General features: G+C 28.2%; 2 protein-coding genes across 2 annotated transcripts; both read right to left on the bottom strand.

Moving 5' to 3' along the window:
- Window positions 1-5,450: 5,450 nt before the first annotated feature.
- Window positions 5,451-10,257, bottom strand: LOC111632754 (sodium-dependent noradrenaline transporter-like). Its single transcript, XM_023377278.1, has 4 exons — window positions 10,210-10,257; window positions 8,655-8,822; window positions 8,513-8,587; window positions 5,451-5,745 (listed from the first exon to the last, which is right to left on the bottom strand). Exons 1-4 carry the CDS (start codon window positions 10,255-10,257, stop codon window positions 5,722-5,724), a joined length of 315 nt encoding a protein of 104 aa, XP_023233046.1. The 3' UTR covers window positions 5,451-5,721.
- Window positions 10,258-14,560: 4,303 nt separating this feature from the next.
- On the bottom strand, window positions 14,561-16,741 carry LOC111632751 (putative inorganic phosphate cotransporter). The gene is made up of 5 exons (XM_023377277.1): window positions 16,701-16,741; window positions 15,870-16,066; window positions 15,065-15,295; window positions 14,812-14,995; window positions 14,561-14,565 (listed from the first exon to the last, which is right to left on the bottom strand). Exons 1-5 carry the CDS (start codon window positions 16,711-16,713, stop codon window positions 14,561-14,563), a joined length of 630 nt encoding a protein of 209 aa, XP_023233045.1. The 5' UTR covers window positions 16,714-16,741.
- Between the last annotated feature and the right edge of the window lie 4,305 nt (window positions 16,742-21,046).

Genomic DNA, 21,046 nt, shown 5'->3' with positions numbered 1-21,046 from the left:
TATGTAGTATTAACATGAAATTATATAATAACACAATGTAAATTTTCATTGTAACTAAACTTTTATAATTATTTTCGTATTTTAAACTGAACAGGCAATCTATATGACTAGATTACTATTATAAAAAAAGGCAGACTTTCTGAACATCGAAAGTGCATTGTTTCATCAATTACAGTTAAACATTTAGTAGCTTGGTCTCGTTAATAAAATTCAGACCCTTACTAAAGAAAAATTAGCAAAAATAATCAAACTTTAAAAGAAGAAATCCCGATATTTTTCGAGAGATTTCATGAGATGACACATTTTTATTATATATGCAATGACGTTTCTAAACGTCATTACATATATAATTTATACAATGTGAAAAAATATCCTTCTATACATACTTGAAGAAAATAAATTGAAAAAGATAGAAAAATGACATCATTGACAGAAACCTATCGGAAGTCCTGATAAAGTACACCTAGTTTAAGTTACAATTCAAGATTTCATTCGCTTGAGATGTATAGAGTTAAAATATATTATAATGAACTTGATAAAGAAGTTGTTTTCCAAAATAAAAAGATAATACAATCATTGGATGATTATAATATATGATCTATCTATTTAATTTCTTTTATTTTGTAATTCAGATAATCTGAAATTCTCATTGGTTAGTTTGAATTACGTATCATAAAGTCAACTAGATTATAGATATTAGCCAATCGCCTCGGAGAATCGAAGTTCGAATACGATCCAGGTCGTGTTAAATTATCATAAAATGTCTTTCTTCATTCCTCATCCATGATGGCCAATATTTTTGCGCTCATAGTGAACGTGATAGTGGCCCAAGCCTGGTACTTTCCATCAAATATATAGGAGATATATTCGTATATCCTACTAGCACATCGTTTATCACCAAATACAGTTGAAGTTTTTAAATGAAATAAGGAGATCGCGTTTCGGTTATTTCACCGTAATATATTATTTTCTCTGTTTAAATTGCAATATATAATATTTCTCAAAGAAAAAAATAATAACACTGTTTATAGCAAAATAAAAGGAATAAAACTTAGCCTATATTTAATGCCAAATTATATCAAGATTTAATTTTTCCATTTAAAATTATACAAAAATAATTATTTTTAAACTTATTCACACAATAAATTGGTTGTTATGACATTAAAGCAGTTTTTGTATAGACTATACTCTATCTTCTTACTTTTTGTTAACTTAAATTTTAATTAGTACCATACTTTTTGTAATTAATTAAAATAGATAATTTTTTATTTGATGTCAAACTGCGAATACGTAAACACTGGAATTCTCATATACATTAAATTAAAAATGCAAATTTAAATAAGACTTAAAGTTTTCCTATAATATGAACCAAGCATTTCTATCTTTGTGTCAAGAAAGCATAACGTATTTCCAATGAAAATAAAGATATTAAAATATCTAAATCGATTATTTTCAATTATACATGCACTCTATAAAAAAGACTTACCTTGTAGCACTTTCTTGAAAATTATAAGAGGCAGAAAAAAATTAAAAGATGAGAATTTTACTGCGAACTCAATGAACTCGTTTACTTTAAAAGACAGAATTAGCTAAGAATTCCAAGTGATAACATGAAATAATTAATTAATTAATATATGAAGACTGTTGAAAAATTTAATTCAATTTTTTCTAGAATTGAATTCTTTGTTTAATCAAATTCAGCTGTGAACAACTCAACTTGCCTAAAAAGCAACTTCAGGTTACTTGTAGCTTATTCTTATGATAAATTTACAGTTGAAGTTAAACAATTTTTGAACGAATTGTATTGAACCCTAACCTAATAAATTACGTAAAATGTAAAACAGTTCTTCCGCACAATGGAAATTAATTTTCAAATTATTTTACTGTTCCATATTATCAATTTAAAAATTAGACTTATTCCAATATCTGTATGTCTTTAAAAACATAAATTATATATTTTTATGGCGAATTTTAAATTAATTACATTATGCATTATGCTAAAACAGTAATTTTAAACTTTTAAGAATACTAAACTCATGCGTTAGGGTATTTTTGTGAAACTCTATTATTATTTACAGTTTAATAATAATAAAGCGTAGAGAAATGAAGAACGTTGAAAGACTTCAACGCTGATTTCATTTTGTAAGTAATAAAACTTCTTATAGTCAATAAGGTACAACCATTTTTATATTTCAATATTTATAATGAAAATAATTTATTTTAAATATATTTTTGGAAGCATAAAGTTTCACAAAACACACTTTGAATACTTCTGCTACAGAAACAGTCTACAAAAGTTCTTTTATTTTATTTTGTTTTACTTGAGAGATCGTCGAGCAACATAAAAATATTATATTATATTAAATACATAATAATATAAATTTTTCACCTGTTCTTATATATATATATATATGTAAAATTCGATTTAATCAAAGCTATACAGACGTTGGAAAGAGAATAAAATATGTAAATAGAACAAAGGGCAAAGGACAATGCACAAGTAGAGCACGGACCCTCTTGAGGGGGGGAAAAAGTTATTAGAAGACAAAGAAACAGTAATCAAAAAGTAATTTGATTTTTTATAAAAATATCATTTAAAAAATCAATTTTTCTGTCCAATGAAGGTCACAAAACTACAGATTTAATATTAAGCTTATAATTTCAAAAATAGTCATAAAATGAAATATTAAATGAAACTATCTCTTATATGGACAGATTTTACAGATTTTTGAAATTAATATCTTTTTCTCATATATTTTTTCCTTACTGTTTTTTGTTTTTATTGACTTTGAGAAGACTTTTGATCATAAAACTATATTTTATAAATTGCTTTATTTTTGATCAAATAATTAAAAAAAATTAGTAAGTTATGAAGTTTTAATTGAAGTTTTAGAATTGTAGAAAGATGGACGTAAGCAATTTGTCGAAAAATTACAGAAATGATAATTGAAATATTAGAAATTGAGTATTTGCTTAGGCACTTATTCGAAAAATTTGCTTTTCAAATAAAAAATGAAAATAAAAATACAACAAACAGAAAACGTTTAGAATAATATGTTAAAAATCCTGTTTCTTATCATTTATCCTGTTTCTTATCTTATTATCATTTGAAAAATCCTAGAGAAAACATAAAAATATCAAACGAACGAAGCGAAGATAACATTTACGATAAAACAGATATCAAAATTAATTTTCATTCATTTTAAAGTTCATTTTTATGTTCAATGCGGATTGGGGACTATTTATATACAGGATAAACCTTATTAATCCGGCAAGCTTTGAATCAGAGAGATGCCGGCTTTCTGGATTTTCCGAACTAGTGTAGCTTAGAGTAAAATATGACAATATCGTAATATCTGTATAGTAGAATCAATTACCGTAAACAAGCTGTAACGGATGTAAACAATATGGGACACTGCTGGTACAATTGCTGCAATGTTGCCAAAATGCGGATAATTATCTGATTTACGGATGAATTGAAGTAGCGTTAGATATTTCTATAGTTCTGAAAAAAAGTTTTGATAATTTCGAGTATTTTCAGAAAACCTCTAACTTTTTCAGAATAAGTATTTAAAAAGATAATTGCACCTTGAAACGTCGAGAAATGCAAAAATGTTTCTATATGTATGGATGTTAGGGTGTGTATGTGCGTGAGGGATACGATTTGGTTTACCATGTTTGAAGTTTGATAATTCCCATGTTTTTTGTGGACAATTTCTGAAATTTTCAGGAAAGTTTGTGTATTAGGAGATTGATACTATTAATTTTTGGTGATTAAAGACCAAAAGAGTGGAGAGACAAAAACGGTCGTGTGCCATATCTCGAGTAGGGTCAAACTTAATGACGATTTTACTCGTTACAAGTACTGTATTTACAATTTTTTATAAAACCCATCCTACCTTCAAAATTAAGCCTTTTGCCATTTTATAATAATTAAACACAAAAAATTTCTAATATTAAAATATTATAACGGATGGCGCCACACACTCGGTTTTAAATGTTGCCGGAAAGTTAAGCAACTCGTTACTGAATTTTTTTTCAATAAAAACATATATTTGAGTATAAATACTGAATTTAAATACTTATGCAATTTGCAATAGAGCTTAAGTAACTTTGGTCTAAAGCAATAGTGAAATTTGTACATGATACTTCGAACACAGTTTGAAATTAAAATATTCGTAATTTAGTTATAATCTGTGTTTTAAAACATTATTAGAATGGAAAACAAAAATAAACGCATCATTAAAACGAGAAAATTATAAATAAATTTATTTAGCGATAGTGAAAAAAGGGTTGGACTGAATTGATGGGATAACGCACAGGGGGATAATCTGCCAAGGAAAAATCACTGGTTCGTAGTTATTTAGTAGCCCAGAATGGCTTAATTACCCCTAGAACATTTTTAGTTACTCCTGTTCATTATTCCAAATAACGAAATTCACTTTGATTATTTAACGTTTAAATTTCGAATCCTTTTCTACCGTTTTTCACGTATTGTACATCATTTAATAATACTGTATATTACATTTTAAAACTTTTTCTGGGACGTTTCCCTCTCCCCGTTTCCCTGGGTTATTCCTTAACCTCCATACACCGGTAGGCCATCACAAATTTGCTTGAGCCACCCGTATTATAATTGGTCTAGCTATTCTCTCGGGGAGGTATCTACCGGGAGATCTTTCTACGGGAGATTAGCCCCTTTAGACGTTTAGACAAGAGAAGAAAACACGGAAAACTCTACTCGGTCAGCTCATTAGTCAGGCAAAAGCCCATAACTTTTTTAGTGTTCAGTGGTTTTATAAACTCGGCCACTGCTGGGCGTTAAAAAAAATTAATGAAGGAAAATATAGACTATGTAAAAGTAAAAAGAACGTGGAATATTTTTATAAATATTTAAAAAGTTTTGTAAATTATTTTAATATAGAAACTTAGTTTTAAAATACATAAAAATCAATAAGTTTTATCACAATATTTTATTTATTTCACTGTTTTTCATCTATAACAAGCAATTTTATACATTTATTACTATTATTTTTGAATGCTAAATAAATCAAACGAAAATAAATCTCGTTTTCTTTTTAATACATAAAAGCACACGGAAAAATAAACACAAAAATTGCATTAACATTTTATTACATATACAAAAAACATTTTACTTTATGTATTGAACGATCATAGAAACACTCCGATGCACATCTAATTCATAAAATTGTTGTACATAAATGATTTATATGACTTTCAACAATTGTTGTAAATATATTTTTAGACTTACATGTAAACGAAATATTAAATATTCATTTTTATTCTGACAAAAATAAAATAGAATAAATATATCACACATTATCATTCGTGGTATGTTTTCTTTTTTCAAGTTCTCTGAGTTTTTACATTAATAATTTTTTTTTTTAATTTTCAGTTCAATTTCACATACATTTGGCAATAGATTATTGGATACATTAGGCGTACAAGACTTTCGGCTTGTCTTCTAATTAATTCTAACATAGAAATCAATTATTTATTATAAGATGGCCCTCGAAAACTATTTGTATTTTCAACAACATATAATTCTCTTTGCATTCTTTCTGGAATAGTTTCGTTAATATAAGTATCTTCATCTGTACACTTAATTGGCACGATAATACAACAATAAAATTATATATATCATCATTTTGATTCTATTTGTAGTTTTATAGATTAGGATTATTTTCTAGATCTTTCATTTTATACGTGGATCCAATGCTTCCACTAGAATTATAATTTAGAATAATTAGAATAAAAATTTTTAAAATATATATATATTATTTATACTATTATGTATTTTCAGATCAGTCGTTCACACTTACGATTACATTTGATTCTAATACAATTTTCTAGTTGATATTTTCTAAAACAATATAACTTTTCAATAATTTTAACTTGCATATCGTTCCAGGTGAAAATGGATTCACCCCTCTCTCTAAGTTGAGTACATTGTCAAGCTCTAAATCACAGAGAAACCATTTGATCCGAGCCTCATATTTATGAGGTCTGCCAAAACGTGGTTTTGCAAATTATTCCTTCCATTGTATTTTTATGTATTAAAGATTGAATCGAATTGCTGAGATAACGCAACAGATGGGTAATTGCCAAGGAGGGAATAACTCGTGAGGACTTTCTATGGGAAAATTACTCTTATTTAGGTGGTAGACACGTAAAGAAAATCCTGAAAACTCCACGCGGTTAGCCCATTCGTCTGGCGCGAACTCACAACCCCAATAACCAATTAGTGTTCAGTGATATCCATTCGGTCACTAGTGAGCCTTTGAGAATTAAGGAAAAGTCATTAGTCTTTAGCCAATTTTTAAATGTGTTTTGTTTTAATATATCGGCAATCTTAAGAAAGTAAATAACCCGAATCTCTGAGAAACCCTGCATCGTTGTCAAGATTTCATCTAATCGATAAAAGCCGCAATAATAGTAAAGAACCAATCCGATACAACACCGATATATTGAAAATTTAACGAATATTGTACTCTCAACATTATTTTGATTAATACGAAATAAATAGTTAATAGTATTTTTAATAGTTTATGTGAAACGTTCTAATTTTTTTAGCTTATGAATTATGAAACTATATACATTAAAAATAGAAATCATTAAGAAGTATTGGTTTAATTCAAAGTTTGATCGTAAATAATTGAGCGGAGCGTTAGCAAAGTCTCTCTTCTATGTGGCTTACAGAATTGTGTTCCTTCTCAAAATATGTTCGATAGATTTTGATTAAACTTTGTCATTTTCCATTAATTGCGATGAGGAATCCAAAAATGTAATAAAAATTGGAGGTCTATGACTTCATCTTCGAGATATAAGGTCGTTTTACGAGAGTGTGAGACAAAGGGATATCGCGCAAATAGCTCCCAATGTCGTTAATACGTCTTCTATGTGACTTATAGAATTGAGTTCGTTCTCAAAATTTGATGGGCCGATTTTGATAAAATTTTGTCGTTTTCTATTGATTGAGACGACGAATGTAGAAATGAAATAAATGTAAATGTAGAAAACATGGGTCTGCGATTTCATTATCGATATAAAGTGGGGTCAAAATGACAATGTCCGTGATCTTTGAGCACGCCTGATAAAATTTAGGGGTCAAATAAAAAAACAGCATTGCGTGCACCTAACAGAAAATAGATATAAAAAACGAACAGAGTCCAAGAACAAAGCAATTGGCGTCGGTTGCTTTTAGTTTTGGTTTTATTCGTATACGGCAGCGCGACACGTAGGCAATCAGTCGAAGAGGAATACGTCTCGGGAGGTCTTTTATGGAAAACTGGTCCTCCTATTTAGTGTTACTAACGTGAATAAAACCTACAAAACTCCACGTAGCCAACCCGTTGGCCAGGCGTGAAGTCACAACCAACTACGGTGTTCAGTGGTTTTATCCACGTCTCCACAAGTGGGCATTGCCATCGATTACTTTGTACTTGGATCGTCTCTCCGTGTCAGTAAGAGCAATGATAATCTCTGTATGACAGTCAGTACAAGGACTGCTTCTCCCGTGACCGGCAGGCTCCGAGGATAGCCTCTCTCTTGGCCGGCAGGCCACTAAGATCGCCTCTCCCGTGACCGGCGGGTGCAAAGTGCCTCTTTCTTGGCGACGAGTGCAAGTTCGCCCGTCCGCGACCATCAGCTACAAAGATCGCCCTTTTTGTGTCTAACAATCACAAGGCTCGCTTCTTTCTTTTCAATTCTATCGCGATAAGACAAAGTCGCACGATGTTTTAGTTTAATTCCAATATGTTTTCAAAAATTTTGTGTTTAATTAAATGAGAAAATAAATCATAATTTCGTTTCTACAGCTATTTTTTTTTATTGTTACATAGTTTTCTGCACTTAATACAAGCATACTTATACTGTAGCATATGGCTATAACAGTCATTTGAAAATTACTTTTTAAACATCAGTTTACTTTATTCATTCGAATGAATATTTTCATTTCCACTTAACGAAGAGAAATTAGGCCTATATATCATAACTTTAAAATTTTAAGTATATTTGTTTGAAGTGCGCCAACAAATAAGATAACGCCTAGAACTCCATTAGAATGCTCTGATTATAACTATCGACTCTGGCAAGAACAATGAGAATGAAACTTAGATTCAATCAATTCTTGAAAAACCTCTTTTATCTATGTATATGTATTTTTTTCAGACAGACAGGCAAACAGGCTTTAGTTGGTCTGAAATTTAAAAATTGTAGCCTGACAATATGTAAAATAGGACGATAGAAATAGTTATTGCGAAAGGAAAACTTTCAAATACGTCAAAACTGCTTTATGGAAATGAGATGGAGCTCAATACTCATTCTGCATCCTTCTGAAGATTTATTAATAAGTTTCATCCATTATATTTAGGACTTTTTTTTTTGTTTTTTGGACTTAAAAATCGCAATAAAAAGTTCCACATTGTTGTTAAAAAGTAAACGTGAAGAACGTCTGATCTGGTAAATCAGTTATTATTAAAAATTTTTTTACCTCAAATCTCTTTACGGTTTTGTCTTCTTCGAGATATTTATGTTGTTCTTCAGGCGTAATATTATAGGCAATTCTCTGTAATGAAAATTAAAAAAAAATTAAAGGCAAAGATAATATTTTGGCTTGGTATATATTTATTTACCCTTGCGCAAGATCCAGGTGTGAAAAGTAACTTGAAGATGGCAATGATAGGTATGACAGCCACCGAAGATAATCCAAATCCCCATCCTAATGCCACTGACCATTTAGGAAAACGATAGTTATGGTATTCTAAAGGTGTCTCGTCTACTATTGCTGAAATAATGACTGCCTGAAAAACGTTTATATGTAAATCTATAATTTAAAATTATATTTTTTTTTATTTTGAGATTATTATAAGATTAATCATTTTCAATTTACTAAAACCAAAATCGATTTATTGTACAAATCGGGTGTTAAAAGTCCAACTTTTTTTTTATTTATCTTTTTGTAATTCGGTTTGATTAAATTCTTTATCTTCATTTTTAATTATACGATTAATTGATCGAGATATTTAATTAGATCGGACAATTCTTCTACACTTTTCTTTCATCAACAAAAAATTATTCCAAGAGAAATATTGAGGAAAACAGACAAACTGGAATGAACTGATTTTTCCGTTTAAATAGTGCTAATTCGAGAAATAAATTGAAATTTATTCCATTAACTAAAATATAAAAAATTACAAAAATTTTTAAAATATATATTTAAATAAATATAAAATAAACTTTTATTCTTATGAGAACCATTTGAAAAATATTATTGTTCTAAAATTCCAATTATTACATTTTCTTCCAACGTTATATACTAATACTTTATTTGAAATCATTCGATCAGTTATAACAATTTATTTATAATACTAATTATTAAACTTAATATAATAAGGTTTATTAGCATAAACGATTATTAAAGAAATACATAAAGTACACGTGAATACAAAGAAATTTTATGAGAAAATATCTAACTTTGAAAACTGAACATACAGTATTATTTATTATTTAATGATTAAATTAATAATATATTAAATAATTTATGATTTTCATTGTTACTCTTGTTTACCATAGCACATAGTAACAAGCAATTTAGCTTAGATAATTTAATATAGCATTAAGCTTGCAAATTTATATTGAAAAATTACTATTTGCATCATTAATAATAAATTTACAGGAAATATATTTCTTATTTAAGTTAATTTATACAGGTAACCCCCGTATAACACGGCACTTCTACAGCACGGATTCGCTCGAACACGGTTCGAGAATTGGTACCATCCCCCGTATAACATGGTACTTTTATTGCACGGATTCACTCTGACACGGTTCGAGAAATGGGTAAAACCCTCGTACAACATGAAATNTTGAAGTTTAAAATAATAAATCTTGAACGAAAATTATTATTTTAGTTTTATAAATACTACAGAAGTCTAAAAGTTAATGAATAGTTAAGCCAAAGCTGGAAATTATTTTTCATATTGTGATTAATTAAATACTGATTGCATTCTTTCTATGTTTGTCAAATTTGCTTTAAAATATTGTCATAAGCTTTCCATTAGTTTGTGGTAAGATCGGTGATCCTTCTACTAACACAGAGTAATCCCACTTTAAATTTGATTTATATCTAAATTTTCTAAGAATAGTTTTGTTCAAACCGTCATTATCTAATCATTCGAATTGGCTTACCATATCGACTGACCATCCGTAATGAGCATAATTGCCGATGTGCTTCATATTACTGTACATAAAAAGAAAGAAAGAACCAATATGATTGGTCATTTTTCTTCTTTTGGATATGATAAAAATTTAATTAAATCGTAATACTTTTAGTTTTTGTAAGCTATTGTGTGCATCCCATCTCGTACATTGTAGTTGTAAGCCCCTAATTAGAGTGGGGTGATCGGGATTGGCACATCTATCCTAAAAATTTTGAGCCATCCCTATCCATGGTTTCAAATGATAAAATTCTCTTTGATTACTTGTATTTTTTAAATAAGTATCTGTAAATAGTTTTTAACATTTAAAATTTCGAATGTTTTTTGTTCGTACATTATTTAATAGCATACATTATATTATATTTTAAAAATTTTCCGGACTCTTTTCCCCTAAGGTGGGATGTCCTTATCGGGACTCAAGACCTCCCGATAAGGATATACCACCATTTGATATCCTATTAAAGTTGGTCTAGCTATGCCCTGGTGTAGTTGGTTGGTTGGTTAATTTAATAGGATAAGGATGGACAATCTGCCAAGGAGAGTGACTCCCGAGAGAACTTTCTGTAAACTGGCCCCTACTTAAGTGTTAGAAGCATGAAGAAATCCAGAAAACATTGCCAGCTCGATGACGAAACCTGTTTATCTATAATTTGAATATCTTTGTTTATATTGACACATTTCGAAATTTCCTATACATATACTTGTCCTAGTTCTTCATAGGTTTTATTTTGTTGTATAACATACTAAATTGAACAGCCGATTTTCTTTACTTATAGTGGAAAATCAGCTTACAAGTTGATTGTATAGCAGGAAAAAAAAAAAACAGTCAGCATTTAACGTTTTTCGAAAGAAGATAACATTCATTACTGAAAATATATGTTTAAAAAGTAATTTCTGTGTCTAGTGAAATAACTATTTCTATAACAGTAATGTATATTATATAATGAAGTAAAAATAATTTTAAAACGAATTTCATTCCTAAATTCTAATACAGAAAAATATTTCACTTTTGATATTAATTAATTTATTTTCATATTATAAATCGATTTCTTGTTAGCCCATTATTTGCTTTTGTTTCTGCACTTATTTAATTTATACTTCTCGTATTAAACAACAGATGGCACTCATAGTATTAGTGTCGAGAAATTAACGCAGCCAACGTTTTCTGAATTGAACGACATCGATACCGATGTCGTTCAATTCAGATTAGTTCCGATCAAATCATTTTATTGATTCGAATGAGATCAATTCAATGTGACTAGTTTAAATATAGAAATTTCTATCAATTAGAAAATAAAATATAAATTCAGTAGTCTGATTATTTACTGTTTTTGTTTATATTAATTAAATAAGCAGTTTTTCCTGAATATTAATTAGGTATTAGTTTATATATTACAATTTTATTTTAGTCTCATAACGTCAATTTACATGCGAAGTACTTTATGATGTCATAAATACCATGTAGTAGCGTAATACTTAAAAGAAAGCCATAAGATGTATGGCACTGTAGTATGGAATAGTAGTAATGTATGAGATTACAGATAGATTATGAAAATTAATTTAAATATTTGAATAAAAATAAAAGATATAATGTTATAAATAGATTAATTTTATATTTATAAATATCACAATAAAAACCATTTGAGTAGGCTGATCTATAATCCACAAAAGGTCATAAAATTAATAAGATATTTGATTTTTATTAATTTTACGACCTTTTATGAATAAGTTAAAAATGATAATCATTTTTATTACGCATGAGAAGGATTTTAATTTCTAAATTTTATTCTCATGCTTATTTTCCTGAATTGTGCATAGTTTATACATCAAATATTTTTATATACAATTAAAATCCTTCTCATGCGTAATAAAAATGATATATACTATATTTTCGTACAATGTAAGAATTGCGTTAAAATGAAATTTGGAAGCGCTATAAAGAGTTAAGGATATTTCCACAATACAGCATAGTGTCAACATAGTTATGACAGAGGTTTTGCTGAGGAGGACTTTAAAAATGAAAACATATTTTGCTCTTAAATGTTTTTTTTTTTTTTTTTCAATTATGAACCTGTTTAATTGCAAGTATTTTTTACTGTATTTTTATTGGAATAAATTTACATGATAAACAAAAACACATAACACACTATTTTACTCTATTTCCGTGATATTCAATATTTAGTGTTTCCTGTCTCTTTTACAATGGATAAATAAGATCATACCATACATCAGTTATCTGTATTATTGCTAACTTCTTAAATTAAAAAAAATAAAATAAATTGTAATTATTTATCTTTAATTTAAAAAACTTCTATTTATCGATCTAACTTTATGTAGTATTAACATGAAATTATATAATAACACAATGTAAATTTTCATTGTAACTAAACTTTTATAATTATTTTCGTATTTTAAACTGAACAGGCAATCTATATGACTAGATTACTATTATAAAAAAAGGCAGACTTTCTGAACATCGAAAGTGCATTGTTTCATCAATTACAGTTAAACATTTAGTAGCTTGGTCTCGTTAATAAAATTCAGACCCTTACTAAAGAAAAATTAGCAAAAATAATCAAACTTTAAAAGAAGAAATCCCGATATTTTTCGAGAGATTTCATGAGATGACACATTTTTATTATATATGCAATGACGTTTCTAAACGTCATTACATATATAATTTATACAATGTGAAAAAATATCCTTCTATACATACTTGAAGAAAATAAATTGAAAAAGATAGAAAAATGACATCATTGACAGAAACCTATCGGAAGTCCTGATAAAGTACACCTAGTTTAAGTTACAATTCAAGATTTCATTCGCTTGAGATGTATAGAGTTAAAATATATTATAATGAACTTGATAAAGAAGTTGTTTTCCAAAATAAAAAGATAATACAATCATTGGATGATTATAATATATGATCTATCTATTTAATTTCTTTTATTTTGTAATTCAGATAATCTGAAATTCTCATTGGTTAGTTTGAATTACGTATCATAAAGTCAACTAGATTATAGATATTAGCCAATCGCCTCGGAGAATCGAAGTTCGAATACGATCCAGGTCGTGTTAAATTATCATAAAATGTCTTTCTTCATTCCTCATCCATGATGGCCAATATTTTTGCGCTCATAGTGAACGTGATAGTGGCCCAAGCCTGGTACTTTCCATCAAATATATAGGAGATATATTCGTATATCCTACTAGCACATCGTTTATCACCAAATACAGTTGAAGTTTTTAAATGAAATAAGGAGATCGCGTTTCGGTTATTTCACCGTAATATATTATTTTCTCTGTTTAAATTGCAATATATAATATTTCTCAAAGAAAAAAATAATAACACTGTTTATAGCAAAATAAAAGGAATAAAACTTAGCCTATATTTAATGCCAAATTATATCAAGATTTAATTTTTCCATTTAAAATTATACAAAAATAATTATTTTTAAACTTATTCACACAATAAATTGGTTGTTATGACATTAAAGCAGTTTTTGTATAGACTATACTCTATCTTCTTACTTTTTGTTAACTTAAATTTTAATTAGTACCATACTTTTTGTAATTAATTAAAATAGATAATTTTTTATTTGATGTCAAACTGCGAATACGTAAACACTGGAATTCTCATATACATTAAATTAAAAATGCAAATTTAAATAAGACTTAAAGTTTTCCTATAATATGAACCAAGCATTTCTATCTTTGTGTCAAGAAAGCATAACGTATTTCCAATGAAAATAAAGATATTAAAATATCTAAATCGATTATTTTCAATTATACATGCACTCTATAAAAAAGACTTACCTTGTAGCACTTTCTTGAAAATTATAAGAGGCAGAAAAAAATTAAAAGATGAGAATTTTACTGCGAACTCAATGAACTCGTTTACTTTAAAAGACAGAATTAGCTAAGAATTCCAAGTGATAACATGAAATAATTAATTAATTAATATATGAAGACTGTTGAAAAATTTAATTCAATTTTTTCTAGAATTGAATTCTTTGTTTAATCAAATTCAGCTGTGAACAACTCAACTTGCCTAAAAAGCAACTTCAGGTTACTTGTAGCTTATTCTTATGATAAATTTACAGTTGAAGTTAAACAATTTTTGAACGAATTGTATTGAACCCTAACCTAATAAATTACGTAAAATGTAAAACAGTTCTTCCGCACAATGGAAATTAATTTTCAAATTATTTTACTGTTCCATATTATCAATTTAAAAATTAGACTTATTCCAATATCTGTATGTCTTTAAAAACATAAATTATATATTTTTATGGCGAATTTTAAATTAATTACATTATGCATTATGCTAAAACAGTAATTTTAAACTTTTAAGAATACTAAACTCATGCGTTAGGGTATTTTTGTGAAACTCTATTATTATTTACAGTTTAATAATAATAAAGCGTAGAGAAATGAAGAACGTTGAAAGACTTCAACGCTGATTTCATTTTGTAAGTAATAAAACTTCTTATAGTCAATAAGGTACAACCATTTTTATATTTCAATATTTATAATGAAAATAATTATGATAATTAAACAATTTTATTTTTACCAAAAACATAAAAACTGGATGGCCATCCTCCGGCAAATCCATATTGGCAGAGGTAACCAGTTACGATCATTCCTGTGATTGAGCCAACTTGGTTTCCACTAGCACATATAGAAACGAATCTTGACTTTTCATTTACGGGACTCCATCTAGCTAAGATAGTATATGATGCAGGATAAAATAAACCCTACAACGTAAAAGTTTGTCAATTTTACTGTATAGCACAAAAAATATAAGAATATAAACTAAATGTTACCTGTGATAAGCCTATTATAGTTTGCACTAATGATACAATTGCAACACCGTAATTTGTGGTGGTTGGAGTTAATAATACAAATATAGATGAAATTAAGGCAGTAGCTATGAAAACGTTTTTGGGACCTAATAAGAATGTCACGTAACCACCGACCACTTGTGCAAAGACGTAACCATAAAAATAACTTCCAAGAATAATACCTTGAGTCGACTGTGTCCAGACATGAGTTCCCTGCAAATATATTTTATTTACAATAACCTCAACACATTAAATGAATATTCAATATCTATTATATAAGGGTGAATCAATAAATAACCAGCCGGGACAACTAGCAATGCTGTTCCTTTTGTCTGGTAACACTTTACAGTTTTTTTATATTATATACAGTGAAACCTGGGTTTTCGAACATAATTCTTTTCAAAAAGTTGAATTTTTAATTTTTAATTAAAAATTAAAATAAACAAATTTTTCTCTCGTCGAATTTCTTGTTCGATAACCGATGCAATTATCTCTTCGAAATTCTGTTCGTGAACAGATTCGTTCGAAAACCGAGGTTTGACTGTACTGTGAATAAAGTAAGACTAAGTTATTTCATGACTAAACTCAATATAAACCTTAAAATATTAAGAATATTAGGAAACCCTTAAAAATTTGATTACTTATAAACTATACTTGACTGAAAAAATCTAAATATAAATTAGAAATTACCAAAAAAAAAGAAAAAATCAAATTGCAATAGATAACGACAAAGCATAAAATTAATGCATATATCATGTACATGATATAATTAACTAGCATAACCTACCTCCATATAGGTATATGTGACATTTTCTTCGTTACCTCCGGGACATTCGTCAGAATGTGTTTCGTTTTGCATAATAAATATCGCCGAGTGATTGACCATGGATAAAATTGCTACGTTCATCATCGCTCTCTGACTTTTCAGTACCATTGACGTCAGGAAGATAAATAATACTAGTACATAACGTGCTGGAACACTTTCTGCAACGTAAATAATTTCTAATAATTAAGATTTTTCTGTATTAAATCAAAATAATCACTAATTTTTTTACACGAGATTTTCTCCAAAGTCAAAAAGACTTATCTTTTATTGATATTATCCAGTTTTTGTATGGAAAATGTTTTGTAATAATTACAGAACATTTTCCGATAACTGCATAAGTTGATTTTCATTTATTTTAAAGATAGAAGAACCCTTTGTATTTGCGCGATAAAATTATAAATATTCAGCTACATTATAAAATGTTTACTAAAATTAACAAAAGTTTCCATAGTAAAAGATATAGAAATGACTACTATTATCCTTTTTTTACGCAATATTAATATAGTAAAATTAGAGACATTTCAATATTTAACAAATCTGAAATTATTTCTTCTATGGGAAATTTCCCTATTTAGATATTAGACACGTGAAGAAAATACGAGAAACTGCACGTAGCCAACCCGTTGGTCAGGCACGAACTCATAATCTGTTATTAATTAACCTACAAACTGCAATAAGTAACGTACTGTGAATAACAATATAATTACATAATATAAATAAAAATTAATCTATTTAATTCAAAATGTGAAATTATAACGAGTCAACGTATTTTTCTTTAAAAAATATACTTACTTTTCAATGCCATAGCTAACTTACTACTGTTTAAACGTCGAGCAGTCTTAATTTTTTATCAAGTAAATGCAAAATTTATTTTTTATATCTATTCATTTTATTATTTTAAGAAAGTTATCTATTTTGTTATCATTTACACAATTACGTATTATTTCCGTTTTATTATTTCTATTTTGATTTAAATTTATTACTTGTAATTTATCTCAAGGCATCAGACGTAAAGTGAAAGGTTTTAAAATACTTAGCTGAAAATTAATGTTTTTAAAAAAAGTAAAACTATAAAAGTAAGTAAACCAAATGTTTTTATTAATGAATTACAGAATTTTTACATGTTTACTTCAGCCTGGAGAATCTAAAGTTATTATATGAGATCAGCAATAACCTTATATATAATACTTTGTAAGTATGAATAACGAGTCAAACTAGTATTCGATCAAAAATAACAGGAAATTTTGGTAAATGTATTACCAATATATTCTACAACAACTAATCCACACTTCTAAGGAACAGATAGTGATTTCGAACGGAAAATGGGAAATACCGGTAAAATGTATTTTCACATTCACAGCTATCAGAATTTTTTCCACCATGTAATCTTGATTTACCGTAAAAAGTTTCGTAACCAATTAAATAATTTTACTCGTCAATAATCTAGCATGAATCTTTATATTAGAGTTGTGCAACCGAAATGAGCCATTAGCCGAAAAAATAACACCTATTTATTGGTAATCAAAAGTGACATCAATTGAGGAACCCTCCTTCTATGCACCAGCGTATTTTTAACACCTATACTGAAAATGAAATCTTTAGACTTATTCAAATTTAAATTCAAAATTATGTTCATCTAAATAATCAATCCACAAATTAACCAATGTTTGAAACCCTACAACAGAATCATATAAGATTACATTATCGACAACATAAATATTTCAATTTGGCCATGATATAATCTGCAATTCAATACTTGAAATTAACCACTTAATATTTGTTTGAACGAGAAAATCTTGAATTTTTATATATCAGATTCTTCGTGAGTGTTTAGTAATGGTTTCTTCAAATCAATGTCATTTTTTCATGCTGAGTCTCTGGAAATCAGTTTATTTTTAATAATGCAACACTCGTTTTCGTGCAGGAATTAATTTTATCATAATGATTACCAGAGCGATGGTCATAAACGTTGTTGTGAAACCAATCATATGGATTAATACTCGATGTTCTCTAAACCATGGATATTTTGATACGAATTCTTCCCTATAATACATTGATATTATGAAGAATAATTCGAAGAGTTCGTATATTTATATTTGTTGTATAAATATTTCAAACTTTTTCATTTTTTCCAATCTATTGTAGTTTTATTTTATCTTCCGATTCTTTCTCAGGTGTGTTAATGACTTTTTCTTGTAACTTGGTTCAATGTGAAAGATAAATGGAACAGAAGGAATTTTGGACGGTATTCGGCCTTCTGTCTTCGTATTTTCTTTTGGATTTAGCTTGAATAATAACTTTTGGTAAAACCTCATCGAAGGTCTTTTTTGTATTAATATTTAGTAATTTAGACATAATCGGGTATTTTATGATGAAATCTTTAATTTCATTCTGCCTCTCGGATCGAATTGGAACTTCTGCATCCTTCCATTCGTCCACTGGATAAATATTGTCAAATCCAGATCAATGAAATTCCTCTAGCATCGCTTGATACTTGAATGAAGATCAAAATAAATTTAAAAATTACGTACACATTAACTGCTTCAGCAATATTCGCACTGATATCTTTTCTCAAACCTTCGCAAATCGCAACAATTAAAGTGTTAACCGTAGTAAAATCTGAATTACTAAACTAACAATAGAAATCTTTTATTTTTATATTCTATGAAATAAACATGAAATCATTAAATAATCAACTTATAAATTTGTTTTTAAATTCATCTAATTTATTCGTTAAGATTTTTAAGATTTCGAGTTTTTAATGTGATGCTACATCGCACTGTACGTGAATTGTGTTTCGATCTGGAAACACATTATAATTTGGAAAATAACTTTTATAAATATACAACATTCTGCGCAGAGTTTTTCATTTTAGAATTTATTTTTAATTTTGTAGATAGCTGCGAAATTATTTGTTAGAACAACAGTAAGTGTACTAATAGAGTGACATCTAAACATCGCTTTATAAGAGAGCAATTAGCGTGAAATTCTCCCCATTTAACGTAAAATGTTGCAATTTTTAATGATAACAAAGATATATTCTTGACATATCATTTTTATTTTTTCTAAACCAAACAAATATACAGTAGCTATAATCGATTCGGTGTAACACATAATCGATTAACTTGTTACAGTATGAATTCTGCTTTTATGTTAAGAACTATTATAAGCGTTCTAATATGACTTGGCAATTGAAAATCAGACAAAATAACTTTTTGAAGAATCATGTGCATAAGAAATTAATAGCAAAGGCATGACAAGGATGGTGGTAGTATAACATGGATAACCAATTCTGCATGCTTTTGATTCTAATGATTTTATGAGCAAAGTCTTCATCATTACAAAGATTGGACTAATGTTGACAATTAATTATTATCGTGTTTTTTCTTGTCTGTATTAATGGTAGCCCAGGGTTGAAGTTCCGCAGTAGCTCCGAACAGAAATATTACACCACTGAGAAAATAAGCGAAAGAGACCATATAGAACACGTAGCTCCATTGAACCAATTCTCCTTGCTGAATAATTAAAAATTAATAAACCAATTTAATAATAATTTATATATATAAATTTTAATAACATTTAACTTACATGTTTCTCTAATATAATTCCAGCAATGTATGGTGATAGTATACCTGCGGCGTTACATAAACCATATGTCAATCCGAAAAGGACTCCTAAATATAATTTAGATTGAGAAAATCTTGTTAACTGTTGTATAAAATATTTTTTTGTTAAACAAGTAAATTAATTTCATTTCGGATAAATAATTAATGTATTATATAAATAAGTAAATACTAATTAAGTTTAATAAGAAAATAACTATGAATAAAAGGAAATAGAAGTGTTATAGTAAATGTAATAAGTAAAACAGTAATCAAAATATTAAGTATGACTTTTTCGAAATGACTTCTTTTCTAAGAATTCCAATAATGCTGGAGATGATTATGACTTTGTTTATATAAATTTAATCTTATTTACTTTCTCACTTCCTGTAAATTACTTTGAAATTCTCAATGAATAGATGTTCTGTAAATTAGTAAGTTTGCGATCGGGTTCTGTAAGAATCTGTCCACTGTATTGGATGGCTATGAAATGTTTAAATAAACATAAGGAAGAGTAAAGATCAAGCGACCTCAGTGTACTTTAGTCCTGACACCAGCTAGGGTAATTCAAAATTTACTCCCTAACTCGCAGTTATTTTCTCTATGCTTAATGAAACGTTCGAATAGGAGGGTTAATTATTTTTCGAGTGGCGGAGGGTTCGTGTCGATTCAGGAGAATAGAAGCAGGACAATTTCCTTTTATATAAGCAATATGTTTATTAACCTTGGGTTATGGTATAGCTAACTTCGGCTGTGGGATGACGTGAAGCAGCCCTCAGTGAAAGTGCCATATCTCTTATATAAAAAATACGACTACCAATCGGGTTTGCTCCTCATGAGATTATACTCTGAGTAACTTTTCATTAAAACAGAACTTCAATATTCTCTGAATCAGAGAAAGGCAAGGCGAGATGCTGAATTAGATAAACATCTGCCTTTCCGTTTATTAGATTTACACGATAAATCTAATTTACTATTAAATGTTACTTTGATTTTATATTTAACTGTGTCATAGATCGAAGTTCTCGCGTAAGCCATAACCAAGGCGGCTTTTTTAATTAGCGAAATCTTGATTTCAAGGACAATCGGTTTCGATTATCACCATCGCACATCCTAATGCGAGAAGACTACCGATATCCACAAGTAAACTTACGATAGGTTTCGAAAAAAGTACAGTAATTGCCTACAGGTCGAAAAAAAAGACTTTAAAAGAGTAGTAAGGAATTATTACATTTGAAAGTATATACGCCTAATTTTTCTAAGTTGATAGAATTTACTTTATTCAGATGTTGTTGTCAGGACAATTGTTCGCCTATGATGCCATTTTTTAATTCAGTTTTTTACGTTTTAATTCAATAACAAGTAAAATCTTTTTTAAGTCTGATTCCACTTCAGATATGGCACACGAGTCATTCTATTTTTCCAAACCATTGATCTTCATTCATCAAAAATTAACATTATAAATTTGCCTAATATACAAACTTTACTGCAGAATTTCATAGATTATTGACAAAAGGCATAAAAGTAATTAAGACT

Source organism: Centruroides sculpturatus, unplaced genomic scaffold (assembly GCF_000671375.1).
Source record: "Centruroides sculpturatus isolate CEXI.00-Female unplaced genomic scaffold, Cexi_2.0 scaffold239, whole genome shotgun sequence".
Lineage (NCBI taxonomy): Eukaryota > Metazoa > Arthropoda > Arachnida > Scorpiones > Buthidae > Centruroides > Centruroides sculpturatus.
Note: the sequence above shows the minus strand (reverse complement) of the source record. Positions and strands in the feature narration are given on the sequence as shown.